At 44.2% G+C, this 25,568-nt stretch overlaps 1 protein-coding gene across 1 annotated transcript in view; it reads left to right on the plus strand.

Moving 5' to 3' along the window:
- The window catches only part of HUNK (hormonally up-regulated Neu-associated kinase), a 94,579-nt gene that overhangs the window by 22,428 nt on the left and 46,583 nt on the right, over positions 1-25,568 (plus strand). Inside the window, exon 2 of the mRNA XM_063077691.1 lies at positions 15,443-15,735. Coding sequence (XP_062933761.1) covers positions 15,443-15,735 — 293 coding nt within the window. The remainder of the gene's footprint in view (positions 1-15,442; positions 15,736-25,568) is intronic.

Consider the following 25,568-nt stretch of genomic DNA (forward strand, 5'->3'; position numbering starts at 1 on the left):
TCCCCACAAAGGATTGGCTTTTTATGCATAAATATTGAAATCCTGGAAGATTTTTGACATGGATTTGATTCAGGAGATCTTTTTGGGTCTATTCTTTTGGCCCCATTCTGTCTGTTTACACTTTACTAAACTTTAAATGGTTGAATACATGGTAAATTGTAGAAAAGAGTAGAAAATGTATTTATCTGATGTTTCCTAACTTCATGCATCAAGAAAAGCAGTTGGGAAAAAAGGAAAACCCAAGGCGATAAATGCAAATAAAAAGGTGGTGGCCTCCTTTTTCAAATATAACAGAAAGTATAGATGTCCAAAGTTAAGATGCAAAAAATATACCTATTTGTAGAAAAGTTAATAGCTTAAAATAGTAAGTGTGTTGAAATTCACATGCTGGGAAAACATGGGACAGAAAGAAGGAACTCAAAGCATCGTGTTTGCTTGGAGACATCTTCAGCTCGTTGGAGTTGCGTTCAAATCACATCAGTTCCTCTCAGAAGTTTTGCTAGGTCCTCTCTCCTTTAGATCCGTTGCTTGCTTTCTTATTGCTAACACTTGTGATAAAAGAAAAAAGAACACTTTTACTGGGTGTTATGGGCTGAGTTATGTCCCCCCCGCCCCCATCCTCCTGCTCCCCAAATTCATATGATGAAGTCCTCACCCCAGTACCTCGAAACCTGACTGTATTTGCAGACAGGACCTTTAAAGAGGTAATTAAGTTTAAATGAAGTCATTAGAGTGGGCCCTAATCCAATCTGACTAGTGTCTTAATAAGAGGAAATTAAGACACACACACAGAGGGAAGGCCATGTGATGACACAGGGAGAAGGTGCCATCTACAAACCAAGGAAAGAGGCCTCAAGAACCAATCCCGATAGCACCTTAAACTCGGACTCCCAGCCTTCAGAACTGTGAGACAATAAATGTCGGTTGTGTGAACCACCCAGTCTATGGTACTTAACAAAGTGCAGCCCTAGCAAACAAATACTCTGGGAGACATTAAAATGATTGAAAGAACATTAAAAAAGGAAACATGTATTAGAAAAAGAAAAAGGATTTGAGCCCTGTTGTCTCATTGTCTCAGCTGGGCCCTCTCCATGCATCCCCCCACCCTGCACACATGTGCGTACAGACATACACCTGCCTCCCATCGAGTTCCCTTGTTATCTGCCTATGAATTCCTTGTCCTTCCTGAGAGCCATTATCTGCTGTCAGTGGAAGCAGAGCACTCCATATTTCCAGCAAGTGGAAGGGAGGCCAGGAGGATTTATAGAGTCACTGCAGGAATACAAATTCTGCTTTATACAAACTGACACCATCAACGCACGTGAATAAATCAGAGCAGAGTGTAAAAAAGACCTAGTTTTCCCTTTCTGATGAACACAGCCACCGGGCTAGCCCTGCTCTTTAGTGCGTGATTTAGGTGGAGAGGAAGGAGGCCTTGTGTTCACATGGCACGATGAAGCCATCTGCAGAGGTTTATTGAGGACCTCTTATGAATGGGTCACCAGCGGCCTGGGGGCTGGGAGACAGGAGCCATAATAAGGATTCCTGTGCTCAGTTTAGTGTACAGCTATTATTGTGACTTTTCCTTCCTGGAGCTATCATGTCTCTCCCTCCCCTGAGACCTCCCGCCCTAGCACTGGCTTGCTTTCTTTCGTTTTTCCCTTTAGCACTATCTGCATCAGTTATATCCTAATCCCATTGTTGTTTGCTCAGTTTTAACTAGATTAATGATGGCCACTATGTGCCAAGCACGTTGCATAATTTTCTTTGGCCACCATTGTTATCCCCAGTTGACTGATGAACAGTCTGAGGTTTATTGAGGTTAAGTTTCTTGCCTGGGATTTCTCAGTAGTGGGACTATGACCTTGGTTGGATTCCAAAAGGTGTGATTTAATTCTCAACACAAATGTGTGTGAATGGTAATCTCATATGCACTTTGCTTATGAGAAATGTTCCATATGAGAAATGGAACATTTCTCATTCCTTCATTCACTCACCAGACTTTTTTGTTGAGTGCTAGGTTGCAGGCAGGCAGAGTGCTGGGTCCTGGGCTCAGAGGTTGGGAAGGGATTTGCCTGAAGCCGTGCAGCCAGAACTTCATTCAGTGCAGTTGCCTCTCACCACATATGGCTATTGAACACTTGAACTGTGCCGGGTCCAAATTGAGATGTGCTCTAGGCCTGGCTGGTTAGTTCTATTGGTTAGAGCTCAGCCTTGTAACACTAAGGTCAAGTGTTAGGCTCCCGATACAGGCCAGCCCAAGGGAAAAAAAAAAAAAAGAGAGTGTAAAATACACATCAGATCTCAAAGACACAGTATGAAAAAGAGAATGTAACATAGCTCATTAAGAGTTTTGAAATATTGATCACATGCTGAAATGACAATATGTTAGATAAATTGGGTTATAGAAAATATATTGTTAGTTAATTTCACCTGCTTCTCTTTATCTTTTTAATGTGGCTACCAGAAAATGTAAAATTATATAAGTGGTTTGCATATTTGGGTTGGACAACACTGGACATGTGGCTGAGCAAGGATTTCAACTCTGTCTCCAGAGTTGTACCCTGTACCCCGTGGGCTTCTCTTTTATCATTCAGAGGTGGGAGTCGTCGAAGTGCAGGAGTATCTGGGTGCTTAGAGGTGCCCGTAATTCCTCCTGCCCAGCAACTAATAAGGTCAGAATGGGGACATCTGGATGGGCTGGGCATGTGGAGAAGCAGAGAAGACAGCACATGGGTACACTTGGAGGGCACATAACAGGCAGAGGGGAGATCACAACAATGTGAACATACTTGACACTACTGAATCGTGCACTTAAAAATGGTGCAGTTGGTAAGTTTTATGTTACATGTTTTTTGTCACAACTAAACATTTTTTTTTAAAAAAAGAATGAACAAAACCATAAGGAGTATGTTTCTCACTGTGACTATTATGTAAAAGCATTTAAAAAAATGAAAGCTTTATTTGACCAAGAGCAATTGGGCTAAAAGAAAATTGATAGAATGTAAGCTAGTCAAAATAAAATGTATTCCAAGAAAAGAAAAAGCAGAGGGGAAGTTAAGGTGGGCTGGCAGTAGATTATGAAGGATTTTTAATTTCTCATCAAGGAATCTGGACTTTATTTTAAAGATTCCCAAACACAGAAAATGATCACAACCATCCTTAGAAAGAAAACTCCAGGGCCTCAACGGGAGAAAGAACTGAAGGGGGAGGGTTAAGGGAGAGCTGGGAAGCCTTTTAGGAGGGTGACCGGTAACAGTGGGGGTGGTCAAGAAGGAAGCTTCCAGAAGAGACCTGGTGACTGGTTGTGGGGACTGGAAGAAGGGAAGGGAACCAACTGCTCAGGCGACAAGTGGGGACAAGGAAGGCCTCAGCGACAGGAGTGCAGAGAGGGCTTTTTCTGAGGAGGAAGGTTAGGAATATGATCTTACAGGGGCTGGGCAGGGAGGGTTGGGGCTCAGGCCGCCCACGTTGGGTGTCCAGGGCAGTGGGGAAGCTGCTGTTCTGGCGAATTAGCAGTGATGGCTGGCGAGGGGCAGTCATACGTAACTGACTCATTATCTGCTGGATCCCACGGATCTGTTTGCTTTTAGATGATGTAATTTGAGGCTTCTTCTCTATTGTCATCGAGTTACACTCTGGATAATTAAAAATGGGGCTGAGTTGGAAGAAAACTGCCACAGAAAGGGCTGCTGGGGCATCAGAGTTGATGAGGATTTGAGACAATTGGGCATTCTTTTTTTTAACCAGTGTAGTTATCCCTTGTGCTTCAGGGGTTGAGCATTTTGCGGAATACCAGGATGAATTACATATAGTCTCAAAACACTTGTAGTGTGTTGTAAGCTGGGCCTTTTGGACTGTTTTTTAAAACCAAAGAGAAATGATGTGAGAGTTACCTGTTTTAACTGTACCTCATCTCCCCTTAAGATTCCTAAGTTTCAGTGAATTCCGACTGGGCAGGAGTTTGGGGTTACTCAGGTTATTTTATCCTTGTGACGAAGGAGAGATGCATAGTTTAAGTAAGTAGATGGGCTTCTGGTAAGAATTAAAGCAATTGCACCACTTCCTTCTTATGTGGCCCAGCTGTTCTACCTTGCCATCTCAGAATTCTGTTCTGCATTTTTTCCTCTCTTGCAGGAACCAGTTTCTAGTTTCCCATTAGCAGGATGTGTTTCCAGGGTGATTTGCTTACTGAATGGGAGCTGGAGTTTGGGGTGCAGAGTATCCCCAGGAAAGTGGCTTTAGAACTCCACTGGGTAGGCGTGGGAGGGTTTCCCAGCCCTGCCTTGGGAGCTGACTTAATTTTTTTCTTAAACTAGAGTTGAGCTTTTTGTTGTTACTCAGCACCAGATTTTGTTAGCATCACCAAGATCAGTCCTAATGAGTTCTGTTGTTTAAACTGGGCAAGGAAACTTTTTTACCCCCCGTCATTTACAAAAAGACAAATTTTAGCTCGCAGCAGCAGGAGTGTGGCCTTCGGGGAGCCAGGGGTCATGAGCAGTTGATCTCTGCTACATAAATAGCAGCAATTAATGGGCCCCTATAAAAGACAGCAATGTGTGTTTGCTGTCTAGCATCATTTCTCCGTGAATTGGAGCAAGAGTGAAATTAATTAGAAAGCCAGCAAAAGATATTTTCTACTTTCTGTTAAGTAAGTATCATCACAGGAGCACGTTCCACTCGGATGGATTCACACACATCGTTTCTTTGGAAGAAGGCGTGAAACCAATTTATTTTCAAAACTTCCCACTGGGTCATGCTAATCACCAGTTTTCAGCCCTTTTCAGCTGAATTCAGGCTTGGGCTGGAGTCCTCAGACCCTTGTCATTCTCTTCATGGCTTTTGGGGCTTCCCCTGTCACCCACCCTGCTCAATTTATTTCATCCCAAGTTGTCACCCAGATTTTATTGTTTATACTGAGATTTATAAAGCAAGCCATTCTATTATTACTAGTAATTTTCTTAAAGGTTCTATATTAGGTTGCTTGGGCTGCCATAATGAAATACCATAGACTGGGTGGCTTAAACAACAGACATTTATTTTCTTACAGTTCTGGAGGCTGGAAGTGCAAGAACAAGGTGTTGGCAGGGTGGGTTTCTCCCAAGGCCTCTCTCCTTAGCTTGCAGGTGGCCACCCTCTCACTGTGTCCTCACATGGCCTTTTCTTTGTGTGTGTGCACATCCCTGGTGTCTCTTTCTCTCTTCTTATAAAGACACCAGTCCTACTGGATTAGAGCCCCACCCTTGTTTAATCTTATTTAACCTCATTTAATCTTATTTACCTCTTCGATGGCACTATTTCCAAATATAGACATATTGGGGGTTAGGGCTTCAATGTATGGATTTTAGAGGGACACAGTGCAGCCCATAAAAGGTTTGGAAATAATTAATAGAATAACTTTCTTCCAACTGCACTTGGATCCTTTCATTCATTCACTCAGGACATATTTATTGAGTGCTGTCTGTGTGCCAGAGCTGTGCTGGACCCTAAAAGCATGTCTGTGAAGGAGACCGAGGACTATCCCTTCCCTTCTGGGGCTTCCAAGCATTGGGCAGATTCAATGCCCAGTCAGTGTGTTTGGCAGGACTTAAGAGGTGATAAGCTCCATGGAGAGAAATAGACCAGAGTGACTGGATTTTGAGTGCTGGGAGATGTGGTTGTAAAGAGGGGGGTCAAGGAAGCCTGAGAAGTGACATTTTGGCAAAGCCTTGGAGGTGAGGGAGTGAATGTGTGGCCAGAGCCCCCAAGTGGGAACACACCTGTCTCTTCTAAAAAGTGGGGCAAGCCACAGGAGACAAGGTCAGAGGTGAAGGGCCGCAAGGAAGGGGCTGTGCAAGCATTGCCCGGACTTTTGCTCTTCCTCTGTGAGAAATAGGGAGCCTAGGTGTGTTTTTATGGTCCTCGCTTTTGGAAAGCTTTCCTGTCCTTCTAGATCAGCTGCTCTGGAGAAGGTGACAGATGGTTCAGACAAGTTTGGGAGAGAGAAAGTGTACCCGGCAGGATCACCACAGAGAATTAGACATTGGGGTGCGAGGGACTTGAGGGGGTACGTTGAGGGTCCTTCTGTAATGGGACACCTGCTTAACACCTGCTGGCTATGTGAGGTCTCCCCAGCACCCCTTCTTGATAGTAACCTGTCCCCAGCTCTTAGCCACATGTGGAGTAAGTGAGAAACTGCTTCTGCAGCAGGCAGGCAGGACAGCTCCAGTCTACACAGCGTGAGCTGGGGACGACAGTCCACCGCCTTTAACTTGGCAGTGGTCCTAAAATTCTCTCTCTGCTCAGACATTCAGAGCCATTCAGTTCCTCTTACCCACGGACTGTCCGTCTGTCCATCCTTCCTCTCATCCTCCATCGTCCCTTCCTTTCATCTTTCCGTAACTTGTGCATGTCTTGGCTCTGTCCTCAATCCAGTGCCTGTTCGTTGAGCTCCTTCTGTGCTCCTGACACTACTGGGCGCTGGCACACAAGGCTGAGCCACCTTTCGAAATGACCACAGGGTTTGGTGCTGGGAAGGGGGTTCTGCAAGAGTGTTCTAGGAGAAGGATGAGCCTTGAAAAAGGGTAAGAAGGATCTGACAGGGCTGATCGCAGAGTCTGGGAGGCAACTGAAGGTGGGAGAATTTTGTGCTGTGAAGGAGGAATCCCTGTAATAGCCCAGTGAGTTATGGGGAAAACACAGAATAGCATAAGGGAATCGTAAGTGCTGAGGTGGGAGAGGAGGGTGTGAGTGCTGTTATAATCAGGCTGGTCAGGGAAGCCTCTCTGAGGTGACATTTCTTAAAGAGAGGTCTGTGAGCTTTCTGCATCACAATCACGCACAAGCTGAAACCATTGTCCGAAGATGTCATGAGCATTTTATAATTTTAATTGTTGAAAGGAAGGCTTTGGTCTACCTATGGGCCCAAGTAGTTGGACTTACCCAAGGCAGTAGTAGAGATGACCAAGAACTTGTACTGACTCCCTGTCGTGGACTGGTAAGATTTTCCATTCATTCATTCATTCATTCATTCATTCATTCCCTCCCTCCCTTGTTCTCAATGAGCCAAGCCCTGTGCTAGGTGCTGGGAGGCCAGACACAATCCCTGCCTTCTTGTAAAGTACACTGGAGGGTGCTGCAAACAGCTGAGCACATGATGATGGATGTGACAGTCACGGAGGTGCAGGGTGACCCCAGTCATCCGGTGGGGAGGCAAACTGTAATCTGATACTGGAGAGAGGAGTGGGAGCTGGAAAGAGCGGGAGCCCATCCAAGAACCATGTGTGGGAGGGAATTCCAGGCAGGAGTGGGTAGGGGCCGGAGACAGGAGGCAGAGAGATTATCAGGGAGGCCTAGTCCAGGCAGAGGGATGGTGGTACAGCTACAGCAAAGAGGGAGGGGAGGGGCTGGGAGATTTTAGTAGACGGAGGTGACAGACCCTGGTGATTAATTGGGGGTGGAGGAGAGGAGTCGAGGACGCACATTGGGGCCACATGTGGATGGTGGTGCTGTAGGCTGAGCTGGGGATCCTCAGAGGGGAGCAGGGGGAGGTGACGTGTTTGAGGGACCCACAGAACATCCAGGTGGAGTTGGACATAGGCACTTCAGGGCTCAGGACAAAGATGTGAACAGGCCTGGTGTTGGCACTCATCAGCAGGTGGACAGTCATGGAGTCAAGGAAGTGGAGGAGGTGGACACGTACATCCCTCACGTGAGGAGAGAAGAACCTGGGCCAGGACCTCAAGGAGGGGCAGTACCTGGGAGGGCAAGTGTGGTGAGGGGAGATTGGCTTCCTGGACTGGGCAGTCAGGAGGGCACCAGGGGACCCTGGTGAGGGCAGTTTCAGGGAACAGTGGGGATGGGAGTTGGGTGGCAAGAGCTTCCTGTATTTTGTTTCTACCTACCCCTCTTGCATGAAACATGAAAATCCTAATGACTACCACTTGTTCAGGACTCTGATTGCTCTTGGTGCTAAATGTCTTTTATGGGGTTTCTCACTTATTTCTCCAACATCCCTATGAGGCAGGCACTTTTATCACCCTTTCATTTTTTAAACAAGTGAGGAAACTAAGGCTTAGAGAGGTCTAAGCTGCCAAGTGGCAGAGACAGGGTTTGAAGTCATGGCCCAGCTTTGAGGCCCATGTGCCCCTCTGCTCTGCTGTGATACCCCCTGAAGAACAGCCAGAATGTGGAAAGCAGGGTGTCTTAGTCCACTTAGTGTTGCTACAACAATATCTGAGGCTGGGTAACTTATAAAGAAAAGAGATTTATTTGGCTCACAATTCTGGTGGCTGGAAAGTCCAAGAACATGGAGCAGGCGTCTGTTTGGCTTCTGGTGAGCGGCTCATGCTGTGTCAAACATGGTGGAAACCAGAAAGGCGAGTGGGCAGGTGCCAAGAGTCAGAGCAGCAGAGGAACCTTCACTTTATAACAACCTGTTCTGAAGGGAATTAATCCATTCCCATGAGAACTAACCCATTCTCCAGAGAAAGAGATTAATCCATTTTAACCCTATATTGTCACATTGGGACGAACCCTCAACATGATTTTTGGTGGGGACAAACCATATTCAAACTATAGCACAGGGTGAGATCAGGAGAGGTACTGTGGGATCTGACCTCAGCCCTGGGTGAATGAATGCTAGCCCTTTCTTCTTACATTTTCACTCTTCTGCAGGGAATCCCATATTGAGGGATGCTCAGAGGGTCTGTTCATCTGCTTGGGCTGCCATAACAAAATACCATAGACTGGGTGGCTTAAACAATAGAAATTTATTTTCTCACACTTCTGGAGGCTGGAAGTCTGAGATCAAGGTGCTCTCATGGTTAGTTTCTCCTGGGGCCTCTCTCCTTGGCTTGCAGACAGCCGCCTTATTGCTGTGTCCTCATGTGGCCTTTTCTTTGCATGTTAGGAGAGAGAGAGAGATCTCTGGTGTCTCTTCCTCCTCTTACATGGACACCAGTTCTATTGGATTAGGGCCTGTAGTGGATTGAATTATGTCCCCTGCCAAAACTCACTGAAGCTTGAATTGTGTCCCCCAAGTTTTATGTATTAGAAACTTAGCCCCCACTGTGACTGTTAAGAAGGTGGGAAATCCTATTATGGTAATTGAAAGGTGGAACCTTGAAGAGGTGAGTGGATTGTAGGACCATGCAGTAGTGAATGGATTAAAAATGGTGGTCAGGCGCATGGTTCTGAGGGCTTTAAAAGGACAGTGTATGAGGAACTGTTTCTCTCTGCTCTCTCTGCTTCCACCATCTTGCAATGTGAGGTCCGTGGGTCACTGTTGCCACCACCAGATGGACTTTGGACTTTCTAGCCTCAGAAACTGTAAGCAATAAATTTCATTTTCTTTATAAATCACCCAGTTCCATGTATTTTGCTATAAGCAACAGAAACAGACTAATACAGGGTTCCACGCTTATGATCTCATTTAACATTAATCACCTCTTTAAAGGCTCTGTCTCCAAATACAGTAACTTTGGGGGTTAGGGCTTCAACATACGCATTTTGGGGGGACACTGTTCAGTCTATAACAGATGGTAATTTTGAACCACCACAAAGGATCTGAATTATCCCCTACAAATATGTTTTAGGTGCTTAATAAATGTTTATTGAGGAAGGAAAGATTCATTTGAATTTAGCATGTGGTATTAAAGAAAGCTCTTTTTTGGTTAATTTCCATGTGAAAAGAAAATTCAGTCAATCAGGGCCTCCCATTCTCTGTGCATTTTGATTATTTAAAACATTATAGTGTAAAAGTGCTTTGATTAAGGGAAGACTATGAACTTTCTAAAGTACAGCATACATTGCATAATGTGTAAAACATGTATGTATGATTTTGTGATATTAAAGAGGAATCTCTTTGACAAATTTTTTTCTTCCTTTCAGTCCTATGGAAGATTAATTTTACATCTGACTTTTCATTTTGTAGATTGGATACATCAACAATTCTTGATGTGTTTCAGAGTAATGAATTTTAAAGGCAGTGAAGGGTGATCCAGGATGAAGGGATGAATTTTAAATCCTGTTAACTCTGATCCTGTGTAGACAGTCTCAACTAAGTCAATATTTAAAGAAGATGAGAGACTAAACTGATAGGAAACCACTGCCTTGGGATTTAAAAGCAACTCTATTCCAGAGAGTTCAAAACACTGAAATGTGGTTCAGGCTTCTTTTTTATTATGCTAAAACTGTGGGTCATTTCTTTTTTCCTTAGCTGAACTGAGCTTGAATGCTTTTTCACCCTCTCTACAGGTTGATTCATTGAAAGTAAAATGGTAATAATAACAGCAACAATTTAAGGAGCACTTACTATGTGCCAGGTGTTGTACTAAGAGCTTTATGTACATTATCTCAGGGACCAGTTGGTTTATGCAAGTGTGTACCATTACTGTGTACATTAATATGCCTGGATATTTTTATGCATCCGTTATTCTAAGTAAAATTTTACATTGAATTTCCTCTCCTAATACATAATAAAAACCATTGAGCTTGACTTCCTTGATGGTTAGCAAATGTCCCCTCTCTTGATGGACTGGGATACACGTGGGTCCACTCCCCGTCCTCTCCTGTGTTGGAGAGAGCAGCACACCCATCCATGCAGGGCAGACTCTCCCACCTATTCTTTTCTTTCCAGAAGGTTTCCTCAGTCTCTCCAGTGTCTTCTATTTCTCCATTCCTGCAGCTGCTGGTGGAGATTTTAGATCTACTTTTTTTTTGGCTTTGGGGCATTTCCTTTTTTTTCTTATGAGCTTAGCTATTTATTTAAAAATTGGTTTGCTGATTTTATCCATCATTGGCTTTTTTTTTTTTTTTTTTGGTGGTGGTTGGGGGGTGAGGAATGCTATCTCTTAGATAATGAAAGAAGTTGATGAATAATCTCTTTCAGCTGTCATATATTGGAGCTGTGCCATTCTCTCTCTACTAATTTTACACAGCCAGACTTTGCTACTTATCTTGTCAGAAATATGGGGGCAATCTTTGAAATGGATTCCTTTGTAAAATTTTGGGGGATTTTATAGCTTGAATCTGTTGAAGAGCTGGAGTCTTGGTTTTACTGAAAACCATTTTACAGAAAATGTTTTTTCTCTATGTGCTCAGGACGACACCCAGGCTTGGATAGTCCCCTGACAGCCCCACCTGCGCACACACACACACACACACACACACACACACACACACACACACACACCACACACACACACACACACACACACACACACACACACACACACACACACACACACACACACACACACACACACACACACACACACACACACACACACACACACACACACACACACACACACACACACACACCCTGGACCAGATTGGGAGTTCCCAGACGGCATTGGCGAGGGCATCGTTCTCAAGTGAATCAGCAGTCTACAGCGGTGGTAACAGGCACTGCTGTCATCTCTCGTTGTCTTGAACATGCTAAACTGGCTTATTTTACCACCATTTGATAGCAGATTTAATTTTACTCTGTAAAACTCTCCTGAATAAAGCAGTTTATTTTTCAGCTAGAGACCCATCACTGCACTGGTCTTTACCCCGGTAGAATCAGTGGTAGGTCTGTTTTGCCTGTAAATCTCTGATTACTGTCCAATTAAATTAGATGTCTCCCTTCGGTGATCATTGATTGACTATTCCTTAATTTCCCATTTATTATTTCCCATTTCAGTTGTTGTAGATGAAGTTGATTAAACAATTTTGTGCAATCAAGAATAGCGTTTCATTTTCAGTGTTATCAATGCAGAGCCTGGAAGTTTAGGGGGTGAATAAAAACAAGCTGGTGGTGAGCTGGTGTTTGGGAAAGGGGAGGGAGCTTAGTAGGAAACCTTCTCCCGGGTGAGGTAGGTTCAGCATTCAGGGTTTTCACAGAGGGACTCTCAACCAGTAGAAGTTGGGAACCAAGATATCAAATGATCATGGGGCACACAGCTGGTGTGTTGGTTTCCCAGACCTGCTGTAACAAATTAGCAACAACCTGGTGGCTTAAAACAACAAAAAATTATTCTCTCACAGTCTGGAGGCTAGACATCTGAAATCAATTTCACTGGGTCCACATCAAGGTGTTGGCAGGGCGACGGCCCTCCCTTTGGAAACCCTAGGGAAGATCTGGACTTTGCATCTTTCAACTCTGGTGGCTACTGGCATTCCTGGGTCTGTGGTCACATCAGTGTCTCCTTCTTCATGTTGTCTTTTCCTCTGTGTGTGTTTCTATCTGATCTTCTCCCTCTTTTAAGGACATTTGTGATAGCATTATGGCTCACCCACTTAATCCAGGACAATCTCCCCATCTCAAGACTCTTAACTTCGTCATGTCTGCAAAGACGCTTTCTCCAAATTAGATAAAATTTACAGGTTCCCGGGGTTAGGATGTGGCCTTTCTTTGGGATGAGGCATTTTCCAGCCTACCACACTGGATCCACTTCACAAAATGCCTCTGGAAGACCACCCAAGGCCAGGGCTGGAGTGGATTCCATTGGGATGTTGCCCCAGCACCTGGCATCGCATCATTGCAATGCCCTTTCACCTTTGAGGAAGGGAGGAAGATGGGCTGGAGGAAGAGCAAGAAGGGAGAGAAGTTGGGAGAAGTGTTTAGAAATGCTGCACCTGCCCAGAAGTGGGAAAGTACAGGAAAAACCACCTTAAGCAGGACCTGGTGTATTGGAACTAGGCACTGATTGTTAGGATTGTGATAATCGTATAGTAGTGTCCTCCCTCATGGAAGGAGCCACCTGCACTCTGCTTTTCATTCAGAGAGGTCCTCATTGAAGACTTTTGCTAACCAATTACTGGTGTTTCATGGGATTTTGCTGTGGTAGAGATCTTGGAGGTACAAACACCTGGCATAGGCTGGGAGTGGGGCCTGGGAGGGAGCTAGCAGTAACTCTGCTCCCTGCGGGTCACACGTGGACATGGCGGGAGCAGAAGGGGAGGTGCGGGTCAATTAGGACTGTCAGAAGCCCCTAGACTGCAACAAAGAGGGAAAGTGAGGAGCAGAGAGAGGCTGTAGGCAAACGGTGGTGGTATTTTCCCGACTGCCAGGAGGGTCTCACGATGCCTGAGAACGTTTTCCTGAGGAGCAGCATCAGATAGATTCCTTTCTTTTTTTTTCAGAGGAGATATTAGTCTCCCACAGTTGCTATTACAAGTCACAAGGTTGGTGGCTTAAAGTAACAAATCGATTCTCCCACAGTTCTGGAGGCCAGAAGTCTAAAATCAGAGTATAGGCAGGGCTGTGCTCCCTCTGGAGGCTCTAGGGGAGGATCTGTCCTGGCCTCTTCCAGGCTCTGGTGGCTCTTGGTATCCCTTGGCTTGTGGCTGCATCATTCCAGTCTCTGCCTCCTTAGTCCCATGGCCTTTTCCTCTGTGTATTTGTGCAAAAGTTCCCTCCGCCTCTATTTTATAAGGACACTTATGAGGATATTACATTTAGGGCCCACCCAGATAATCCAGGCTAATCTCATCTGAAAATCCTTCACTTAGTCACATTTGCAAAGACCCTTTTCCCAGATAAAGTCACATTTACACGATCCAGGGATAAGGACTTAATATCTTTGGGTGGCTATTATTCAACCTAGCACAGGCAATTAAAGAGGTAAATAAATTATCCTAACAATAATTATGTGCTGTGTTAAAAAGGCAGATTGTATTACTGCCGGGCTTTTAGACTGTTGTTTATTCATAGTACTTTTAAGATTTCGTTGCCAAAGGGTGTAATTTTTAAAACATTGCAACACAGAGTCAAGCAAAGACAGAACCTAATTGTACTTTGCAGCATCTCTTTTTCTCCCCATCTCCCCAAGAGAATGGTGATATATATGTGTATACATACATAGATGTATATATATCTTTTGGGGGGTCAGGAATAAGAAGAGTTTTTAAAGCTTTTAGTCTAGCATCTCTGGAACTAGTTGGGGCCCAGCCACAGCCAGTGTATAACTTTAGCTTCTGTGGGCTGGGAGCCTCAGTCTCAGCTGACTTGGGATGGTCAGGCCACCGTGGTGAGGCACGTGTGGGCAGAGGCTCCCCCAGCTTGTCTGGTCCCCTTGGCTGATTGTGCCTTTGCTACTCATAGTTTTGGTTTATGGGTTTGAACTTCCCTATTAAGATGAGACTCTGTTCTCCGGGGAGAGATAATAGATTAAGCTGCTGACAGCTATTGCTTTGATGATTCCATTGGTTAGTTTCCTATTGGTCACTTCCTGCTTATCAATTACTGTGTGCCGTGAAGGGAGAGTGGTCCCTGGTTAAGTAGTGAGTGCATTAAATCTTACCGCAGACGCTAGTTGTGTAAGGCACTTAGGGCAAGAGGGTTTAGGGGAATCTCTATAGAAGGAAGATGGCATTTGAGTTAGCCTCTGCAGGACGTGGTGGTGGTAGTGGGGGGGATCTGAGTGGTTGAAGGGGCTGGCAGGAGTACTTGGGGAGTGACAGAACCCGTGACCTGGGGGAGTGAGGGAGGTGAGGTTCTGAATGAACCAGACTGGTGGCTTGGGAACAGAGAGGAAGGAAAGGAGGGGAGGCCGTGGGCAGAAGGCACCGGCCTCATGTTATTGCTAGAAACATTAGAGAGAGGAATGAAGATATAAGAAAGAATGGGGCAAAAACAGAGTTGTGTCTTAGGGCCTGGAGAGTGGAGAGGTTACTTCCCCCAAAGGAAAGGGTAGAACTGGGGTCGGGTGCAGATTTGGGTGGAAAGACAATCTTCCCTTCCGGTCCAACTCTTCTCCTTCCCTCTCTTAACACCCTCCCTCCCACCCTACCATTTATGACAAGTTGATTGTGGGGAAATGGCTCAGGAGGAGCTTGCTGTGGGGGCTGAGTGGGACCCTGGGGCAGCAGCAACAGAGGCTGGGCCCTGACAGCAAGGCCAAGAGTTCCCTTGCCAGGTAATTCAGCCAGGGAAAGAGGTGCCCATTGGAGGCAGAGACAGCCTGGCCAGAGACCTGTGCAGGGCAGAGAAAGGGCAGGTGAGGCCAGGGGTGCTTTATCCTCGGGTAGTGGACCCCTCAGATCTCTACCCGTGCCTGAGAACTGAAGGTGGGGATGGACTTAGCTGTTCCAGAAGTGGGGGTGTGGTGGACCAGACCTGGAGGGCATGGTGATGAATCCTGAGAGGGAGTGGGAGAGCCCTTTGCTCAGGAGAAATTGGTATCTCCCCCCCTCTGCCCTTTGGAGAGACAAGTTTGACAGTGACCCTTCACTGAAGCTTCTAGACAACTATTCAAGTTTGCTTAAAAGTAAATTCCAGTCTCTTCCTTAATAATTGAATTTTTTGATTTTTCCAAATGTTACATTTTTTTTTCTTCGATGATATTTTAAATAAGGTGTTTCTCCTGTGGCAGAGAAGTAGCTATGTATTTTCCTAGGGTTCTTGTGAGTAGTCAAGGAATAACCTTTGCCTGCAATGTGTCTGATAACAGCCATGCTCTTCGTTTCTCCTTAGGTAGCCATAAAAGTCATTGATAAGAAGAGAGCCAAAAAGGACACCTATGTCACCAAAAACCTGCGGCGAGAGGGGCAGATCCAGCAGATGATCCGCCACCCCAACATCACGCAGCTCCTCGATATCTTAGAGACGGAAAATAGCTACTACCTGGTTATGGAGCTGTGCCCAGGGGGCAACCTGATGCACAAGATATATGAGAAGAAGCGGCTGGAGGAGCCCGAGGCCCGCAGATACATCAGGCAGCTCATCTCCGCAGTAGAGCACCTGCACCGGGCTGGGGTGGTCCACAGGTAAGGGCCACGCCAGGCTGATGATCGCTGACCCTGTGCTTCAGCACACTCCAAGCAAGGCTGAGTAATTGCAGACTGTTCTACAATTCCCCTATATCTTGTTCCATGGTATTGTTTTGTGAGTTGGGTTATTGCCAGTAAGGGGGTTCAAAGAGTGGACTCTGAAGCCAGTGTGCCTGGGCTTACATCCTGGCTCTGCCCTTCAATAGTTGTGTGATCTTAGGTAAGTCACTTAACCTTTCTGATCCTTGGCCTATTCATCTGTAAAATGGGAGTAATAATGACAACCTCTCTCTTGGTTGGTGTAAGCGTCAGTGAGTTAATATATGGAAAGAGCTTGGACTGGTGTCTGGTATATGGTAAGCACCATGTCAGTGTTAGCTGCTGCCTTATTCTTATTTGCAAACACATGAGGTCCGTTGCTCAGGTGCCTGAAAGAAGAACCAGTGTTACATGGCATGGGATTATTTTTCAGCTACTGCTAGGGAAGGTGCTTTCATTGCATTTGCTTCACACATGCTAGCTGCTGAATAGCCATTTGATTTAACTGAATTGAATCACATTCGAACTGTGAACTTGCACTTGAAATCAAGGGGTGTTTCCCATAAGTCAAATCAACCTTCCAAATAGTTGTGAAAATCAAACTTGTTTTTACCAGCCTGTGCTCTCCTGGGGAGGGGCCCCACAAAGAAAGTGAATGAAAATAGCTTTCTTAGCAATGTTGCCTTTGGTGATGGGTGCCTACTTTTAGTACTGTATGAAAAAAATAAAATTAAATTAAAAAATGAAAGTGTCCTCTTTTCCTCCCAAGAAAGTGTTGGCTTCACCAGTGAATATGTGGTTCTTCCTTTGGGGAATTATAATCAATGCAATTACTCTAGGTTGTTGGGAAAAATTAATCATGTTTAATTGGTTCTCATTTTAAAAATCAAGATCAGGGTTTAAAATAGGTGTGTGCACACATATGTTTAAACATTTTTTTATTAGATATAATTTACATACCATAAAATTTCACCATTTAAAAGTGTACAATGCAGGGCTGGCTGGTTAGCTCAGTTGGTTGGAGCGTGGTGTTGAAAATACCAAGGTCCAGTGTTCCATCCCTGTACTGGCTAGCTGCTAAAATAAATAAATAAATAAAATAAAACTGTGATGCAGCTTATTTAAAGAAAAAGTGTACAACCCAGTAGTTTTTAGTATATTCACAGAGTTATTCAACCACATCACCACTCTATAGCTTTAGAGTATTTTTATTACCACCAAAACAAACCCTGTTCCCATTAGCAGTCACTCCCAAGTCCCCCCTTTTGCAAGCCCCTGGCAACTACTAATCTGCTTTCTTTCTCTATGGATTTGCCTATTCTGGACATTGCATATAAATAAAATCATACAATTTACAGTCTTTTGTGACTGGCTTTTTTCATTTAGCATAGTGTTTTTCAGAGTTATCCATGTTATACAGTGTATTAGTACCTTCCTTTTATGGCTGAGTAATATTCCATTGTATGGATAAGCACATTTTGTTGATCCATCCATCAGTCAATGGACATTTGGTTGCTTCCACTTTTCGGCTGTTATGAATAATGCTGCTATGAACGTTGGTATACAAGTTTTTGTGTGAACATATATTTTTACATCCTTTGGAGAATTCCTCTCTTAAGAGTGGAATTGGTGGGTCATATGGCAACTCTCTGTTTAACCTTTTGAGGAAACACACACATATATATTTAAATTTAGGATCTAATGGTGCATTTTATCTGTTGGAAAGCGATTTATTTTCTGATGCGTGAAGAAAGCAGCTCCAGACCTTTATTTAATACAATTCCAACCCTTTCAAGGTGGAGAGGGCTGTCTCCTTACTAACGGGATTGGCACCATGGGATGCTCTGCCCTGTTGTGTGTGAACCCAGGGACACCGTCGGGAGGTCACGTTGTCCAGGGCTTCCCCAGAGCCATTAGGCACCATTCAGGCCAATCATCTTCTCCTCACTGAGGTGAGAGAACCTCTTCACATACATATTTTTAGTCACATGCGTGGCCATGAGATCACACTTCTTTAGAACTCTTTGGGTTTAGATCAGCAAGGAAGAGCACATTCAGGAATTTTAAGTGAATAACACTATTTTTGGCTCTTTCCAACAAAACCCTTGTGTAGCCTGTGGTGTCATCGCTCTGCCATTATTAGGAAAATGATGGTCGTAAGTGTGCTCGACTGTCTTTGTTGATTAAAATGACAAAGACAGAAACCTCACGAATGAATCAGCTTGGATTACTGACTCTGACTCTGCAGGTCACAGCAGAAAATAGAACCAGGGGACTGTAAGCGGCAGAGCTTACTGTGGGACTCAGGGTGTTTTTTGAAGGGTTTCGTGCTGTCAAAAATGCTATGAGCACCGAGCTTCTCAGCATTGCAAGGGCAACAAAAGAAAATCAACTGGAAGCGGGGCGCTGCACACGGTCTCTCCTGCAGGAAATTCTCAACAACCCTTTTAAAGTCATTTTAACAAAATCCAATCCCTCTCAGTGCAATTACTGTCAAAATGTCAAAGGAATGAATTTAATAATGTTTTGATAGCAAAGATGGTATACTTTTTCTTTCTCTGATCTCCAGCTTTCTACTTTTTCCTCTCTCTCTTAGGAAATATATTCATAATCCGGTAATGGCAAGGGCTCAGATCTTTTAAAGTTACAGAAGGTTGGAAATATAGGTATCCTTTAGGAGGATTTCTTTGCTTTTCTCTCTAGAAATCATGTTAATGCATGTCACTGCACACAGACGTAGGTGATTATGTGGTTGAGACATCACATTCAAATGTTTGTTTAGAATATATTCATGGTTTGTCTTTAACAGAATGTCTTGATTTTCAAAGACTCTATACCAGTAATTTTTAGCATTCATAATTTGTCTGACCACTGGTATGCTCTTTGCTGTAGCACTTTCCAGTGATGGAGGATTTTCTCCTTTGTACTGCAAAGGTGGAATGAATTTCATAAATTATTTTGAAGTGAGATTTTTTCAAATGAATAAGAGAATATAGCATTTTAGACAGGCCCTAGAGTCTCTGGTGGGAAGGTTTTTGAACAAATACATTGGATCATCCAAAAGGATTTAGGTGGAATTTTTGTGGCTACATGTATACAGTGATTTAAAGGGCTTTTGGGTCTGTGTGGATGATGCATTAAAAACATGGTTTTTGATTAACCATGTTGTTATGTCATAATCAACTTAACGCTCGTAGAGCCCTTAGTTCTTATGATATTAAATCTAAATATTTAATTGTCTATCCAGAACTATTTCAGTATCATTTAAAAGAAGCAAATCTTTAAAAATCACATAAATATTACAAGTAGAATTTTTTTAAAAAGAAACTAAACTTTTATAAAGCAGATTCCCTTAGCTGGCAGAGAACTTCATACTACACTGGACTTGCTATAACCTTTGTGTCTTTTGCCACAAGAAGGTTGTTGTTAGTTTTTACAAAGGTAGAGTTTGGTCTAACTTCTTCATTACTCCAATTTAGAATTGCCAAAGATTTTTTGCATCTAAAATGTAACAAGTTTGGGTTTTTTCCTTCTCCTCAAACGTGTTCACCCTGCAAGATGCCAAAATCTGATGATTTCCCTGTTGTATGTAGAATGTTGACTCTTAACATGAATCAACAAGAACGCTGATCGTGCAGAGAGGCTAATTTGAGATTCATCTGTTCATTCAAAATAACAAAGTCCAATCAAACTATATCCAACAGACACAACAGAATAGGGTAATGCAATACAGCCGTCCCTAAGCAGGAAGAGACAAACCATGGGCTGGCAGGACCAGGAGAAAGAGACACATGATCAAAGGCAGAATGAGCCTGTGCTTGGATGTGTGTCAGCATCGCAGGTCCCGGGGCCACGACCTTGTTCCTTCATCAATATAGAAAAAGGGTCCTTTGCGCTGAAGAGGAATGCGGTGGGAGTGTGGGGGTGGGTGGGTGGGGGGCTTTGTTCTCTTGGGCCTGACAAGATGCAGGCACAACCTATGCTGGTGTGGGGGAAGTTCTTTTAACTTTTAGGTTTTCCTGGAGAGGGGGAGGGAGAGAAGGCAGACGAGAGGGGAATAATTTCTGCTCATATCCAGGAACTATTTGGGAGCGCAGGGCCTTCTGCTGAGAGCCAGCACGTATCTGGAGGCACTGGTTATAGCAAAAGTTTTGTGTTTAATTGGGTTTGAAAAACATGATTGGAAATGTGAGATTTTGCAAAGCTCTAGCCCAGCAACTTTGTGCGTTGGGATGTACGGTGATCACTGGTGTGGACTCCAAAGCCAGACCGCCTACGGCCCCATGCTGGCTCTACTACTTAAAAGCTGCATTGGCAAATTGCTCAGGCTTTTGTGCCTCTCTTTCCACATCTACACAATAGGGATAATGGTTTATCCACTTCACATGGTTGTTGTGAGGATTAGATAAGTCAATCCATGTAAAGTGCTCAAAACCGAGATGCTTCGTAAGGACGTGTTCACTGGAATTGTTACTGAGTCCAACACATTCATTTTATACATGGGAAACTGAAGCTCAGAGCTCTGTGTGCCCAGGGCCCTGCAGCTGTTCTCTGCCCTTGCTGTCTTTGCCCGGCTGACTCCTACGCATCCATCCTTCAGGTCCCAGCTCCAAGCCCACCTTCTCCGGGAAGCCCTCCAGGCTGGACCCCCCTGGTCATAGACTTCCACAGCATCATCTCCACTGCTTCCCAAACACTTACCACATGGTTACTTACTTCTTTGATACCTGCCTTCTGCACAGGCCATAGCTTAGCCCAGTGCCCGGCCAGTGGACACACAATAAGACTTTGTTGGATGATGAAGGGAAATTGAATGAATACAGCTAGTGTCAGAGTTCCTACTGGGATGGAAGATTTCTGGTAGCCAGTCCCATGTTCTTTCTGGAATATTCCATATTCTTCCTGGAATATCAAGGGAGTGTCCTCATTGACTTAGTGCCACTTTGTTTATTTTTCAAGTTTATAGAGTGACATCTTTTTAGTGAACAGCTCTTTCATTTTTATAAACAGAAATTTATTTCTGGAACATTATAGGAATTCAATAAAGGTTTCATTTCTAGTAAATAAATCAGGTACCTGCTTTAACATATTTTTCTTGTGTTTTACCAAAATGTTCATATTGCAAATAAATCAAAGATTTACAAGTCATTTGGTTTTAATACAGTGCTTTTGAAGATGAGCGCTAACTCAGATAACTCTCATTCCCTGAAAAATGCCTATTGCCTTGGAGAGTTATGTGCTTGGGGAATTTTTAATGCTTTATCCTTTATTCTTAGCTTATTACTAAAATCCATCTTGTGGCCATTCCCACTCCCACAGGCAAAGCTTTCTCCCCCAAACTTAATCCTGTCTGAGTTTGGTCTAGCCCTTCTGGAGTCCCTTCTCTCCGACCTTGCATATGGAGGGCCACATCCCCCAGCACTGTTTGCTCATCTCCAAATTAATCACCCCTTTCAAGTCTTTTCTGGAGTCTTCCCCCTTCACCTCATCTTAGACTCTTTAACTTTATTACCCTCACCCCAACCACTCTCCTTATACCTGTTAGCATCTGTGCTGTCTCAGAGTGGCCGCAAAGCACTTAGGCATGCACTGTCATATTCCCTTCTGCTAATGGCCCTGCCGGGAGTCCCTCCCATGGTGCCATTCTTCAGGGAAGAATCAGAAGCTCAGAGAGTTTATGTGATTTGCTAGGGCTGGTCAGTGGATCAGCTGGAGAGTGCTGGACACCAAAGCCACTCACTTCCCCTGGCTGCTGTGCCTGCTGCCTATCTGTGCTGGGCCCCCCACTCCCCGTGTTTGCTGGCTCCTCCACGTCTCACCCTCTCCTCTCGCCTCCTCAAATCCTGGCTGCCTCAGTTTTATGCCATTCAGTCTGTCACTTTCATCTTGAGTCTCAGCTCTTAGTGGCTCCCCCAGTCTGTCTCCTGAGTTCCTGCCCCTTGGCCTGGGCATTAGCTTTGTTAGAGCCCAACCTTCCACCTTCACTACTAGGCAAGGCACGGCCTGCTGGGGCCCTGGAGGGAAACTCTTCCTTCATTACCATCCCACTATTCTGGATGTGTGTGATGCACACGACCATGTACACACTGTGTACAGCACACTCACAGACGAATGATCACGCATACATGTGTGCAAAATGTGCACACACCCACACACATGCACACGTGTGCTCTTATGCATGCACACGTATGCATGTACTCACTCACATGAATGTCTGCTGGCACTTGCAATGTGCACATGCAAACCCATGATTACTTACACACTAGGTGCGCACACACACACAGTCCCCCTCCTCTCCTCCCCAGCACTGCTCTGTCTGCCTCTTTGCTCCATGTAGTGGGAGCAGCTGCTTCTCCTCCCCCATCTCGGGCCAGGACCCTATGTTTGCTATGGCAACTGGGCCCCCAACCCTCCTCCCTCAAACCCGTCCATCTGGTAGGGCAGTGACTGGAGTTCACTGTGGCCAGTCTCCACACTGTCCAGATGACCACCTTTAAAGAAATGCAAGGAGAGTTTGGCTGGGTGGATGAAGAGGAGGCAGGGGTCATGCTTGGTAGCCTGTGGGTGAACCCTTACTGGTTAGTAATGGCCTGTTTGTGCTTTTTCTTTCGAAAGAAACTAGAATAAAGGGCCTGTGATTAGGTGATGGTTTCAGGGAGAGGATGAGTCCTCTTCCCTAGGCTCCTCTCTGGATCTCTGGAAAAACAGCCACAGGTAAGACTCGACTCAACGGCAGATCTGTGGCAAGTCCTGATGTCCCTGGGACTGCCCAATTAGCAGAAGCCTTCTGTGCCTGTGCCCACTGTCTCTCTGGAAGCCTCTTCTCAGCTGGGCTCCCTCCTCATGCTTTGCCAAAGGACTGCTCCAGTGGCTTCTCCTCATTGGTACGTTGGTACTTTCTTTTGTTCCCAAGACACCCCTACTCCAGCAGTGTCCTATAAACCCATCTTCTGGTGCCCCCTTATGTGAGGGCATGCCCCATCCCCTTGCTTGCTTTTCCTAAATCTTCTTTGAAGCCCCTTTGGCCAAGAAAGAGCTATTTGCCATCCATCCCGGGGCAGTTCCTTCTCCTTCCCTTTTGTTCTGTTATAAGTTAACAATGAACTTTGTTTACCTGCCATAAAGTGAAACTCTTCAGACTGCAAGACCAAAGGAAGAAACTCCTACTTCTGTCAACCCTCCATAAAAGTGGCTAATCAGATCAAGGACTATTGATGAAACTGAGCCCCCACCCACAACCCCCTCATGTGCATACCAGTCTGCCAGTGTGCTGTTGTGCCTTCCCTCCCATAGGACGAATCTGACACTTAACAGAGCCAAGCATTTTGCTCTTGGGATGGAGCTGGAGTAAACACCATGCTTTTCACATGGATCACAAGGAGTTTTTCTGATGGAGCCAGCGTTCTGGGTAATAGAGGCCTGCCAGTATTTTTTTTAAAGGTACATTGTAATACACTCACACTAAAACCTTATGAATAAATTCCCCCTTCATTTTTATTCAGGAAGGTGTCTCTCAATTTTGTGGTCTTGTGGGATCATGTGTGGCCTCTTCGGTCATTGTTGAGTAGCTGGGCAGAGTGTCTGGGAGGCCCACTGTGCCGATGGAGTCAGGTAATTAACTTCAGTTGGTAAGGGACGCTCCACAGTGAACAGCCTGCGTGAGGCACCTGATCGTAGCCATAGCATTCTTAGTACTGATCTCTTAGGGAAAGGAAAACTGTAAAAGCTACTTTAAAAAAATTTAAAGACTTTATTTTTTAATTTTATTTTTCTTTTCTTTTTTTTTTTAAAGATGACCGGTAAGGGGATCTTAACACTCGACTTGGTGTTGTCAGCACCACGCTCTCCCAAGTGAGCTAACCAGCCATCCCTATATAGGGATCCGAACCCGTGGCCTTGGTGTTATCAGCACCATGCTCTCCTAAGTGAGCCACGGGCTGGCCCTAGACTTTATTTTTTAAGAGTAGCTTTAGGTTTACAGAAAAATTGAACAGAGTTCCCACATACCTGTCCCCCTCCCCCACATGTTTCCTTATTATTAGTATCTATGTTAATGGGGCACATTTGTTACAACTGGTGAACCAGTCTGGATACATTGTTATTAACTAAGGTCTATATATTTACATTAGAGTTCACTCTCTGTGTTGTACACATCTATGGGTTTTGACAAATGTTGATGTCATGTACCCACCATTACAGTATCACATAGAATAATTTCACCATCCTAAAAATCCTCTGTGCTCCACCTGCTCATCCCCTCCTTCCTCCCGCCTCCACCCCACCCTCTGGCAACCACTGATCTTTTTACTGTCTCCATAGTTTTGCCTTTTCCAGAATGTTATATAGTTGGAGTTTTACAGTAGATAGCTTTTTCAGACCAGCTTCTTTCACTTAGAAAAATGTATTTGAGGTTCCTCCGTGTCTTTTCATGACTTGATAGGTAATTTCTTCTTATTGCTGAATATTCCACCGTCTGGATACACCACAGTTCGTTTATCCATTCACCTATTAATGGACACCTTAGGTACATCCAGTTTGGGGAAATAAAGCTATGAAAGAAGCTGATGTAAACATTCACGTTCATAAGTTTTCCACTCATCTGGGTGGGTAGATACCTAGGTAAAAGCGACTCTTTTTTTTTGGCACCTTAGAATGGCTTCCATTCTTCCCAGCCAAAGAGGCTGCATTTCACTTAAGACACACTGTGGCCTACCTTTAGATTTAAATAGCGCTGCCACTATAATCAGTTTTCACAGAATCACAGTTTAGCTATTGCTTATGCACTATTTTGAGTGTGTATCGCGTGTGTTTTGAAATTACCGTATATGCTTAGATAGAAGTCAGGCTTATCAGAAAAGAGGAAGCACCTTACAGAGTCCTTGCAAATCTCTCATATGATGGAAGCACAGTATTAATGATTTTATTTTCAACAACTACGTACTTATTAGAGAAGACACGTTGACCTTTAATTCACCGATGAGTTTGGGTGCTCTAGAAGTCACTGAGACAAATATATTTTATGTGGCTTTAATAATAACTTCTAGAAGTATGGCCTCACAGTTGCAACAGTTTGATAGACCACTCTAGAAACAATTTGCTGAGTGAGTAATTTATAGAATTTAAAATGGGTGCTTATGGTTTGGAATAAGATTTCCAGCAAGTGTCTCACACACAGATTCAAAAAGTGCTTTATCTCACAAATCCAGTTAACTGAAAGATCATGTTACACTGGAAACATTGCACAGTGACTCAAAGAATTATCCTGGTTCTTCCTGTGACAAGTTTGAATAAAATTGTTTCATGAAATTTGAGGGTCTGGAAACAAATATTTCTAAGATTAATTATATTAACTTTTTAGTATAAGCTCCTAAACAGGATGGTGCAGCTTCATAGATGTAGTATAGCAATTTGATAATTCTATTGCATTCCTAACAATTATGTTTGGGTTTTCCAAAAAGCTTTTTCTGAGGGGCAAGTTCTTCCTTTTGGGAAAACGTGGGGTTCGCCTCACATTTGCTGTCACCTTGTATTTGGACATGTGTTTTAAAGGTGACATAGTTTGGCAGTATTCTGTGTATCGTTTCATTTGAACTCAAGTGAAAGGATACAATTCTTCCCACTTGTGGGTGCATTTGGATTGGGGAATTTATATTCTTCAGCTGCAAGTTTTAACACAGATCTTTTTCTCATCTAAGTGGCCAGCCCTAAGGTTACCAGCAACCTTTCAATTTTGAATTCATTGGACACTTTTGAGAGCTCACCTTTTCCCTGCATTTGATTCCTTAATTTTC

Source organism: Cynocephalus volans, chromosome 1 (genome assembly GCF_027409185.1).
Source record: "Cynocephalus volans isolate mCynVol1 chromosome 1, mCynVol1.pri, whole genome shotgun sequence".
In the NCBI taxonomy this organism is placed as follows: Eukaryota; Metazoa; Chordata; class Mammalia; order Dermoptera; family Cynocephalidae; genus Cynocephalus; species Cynocephalus volans.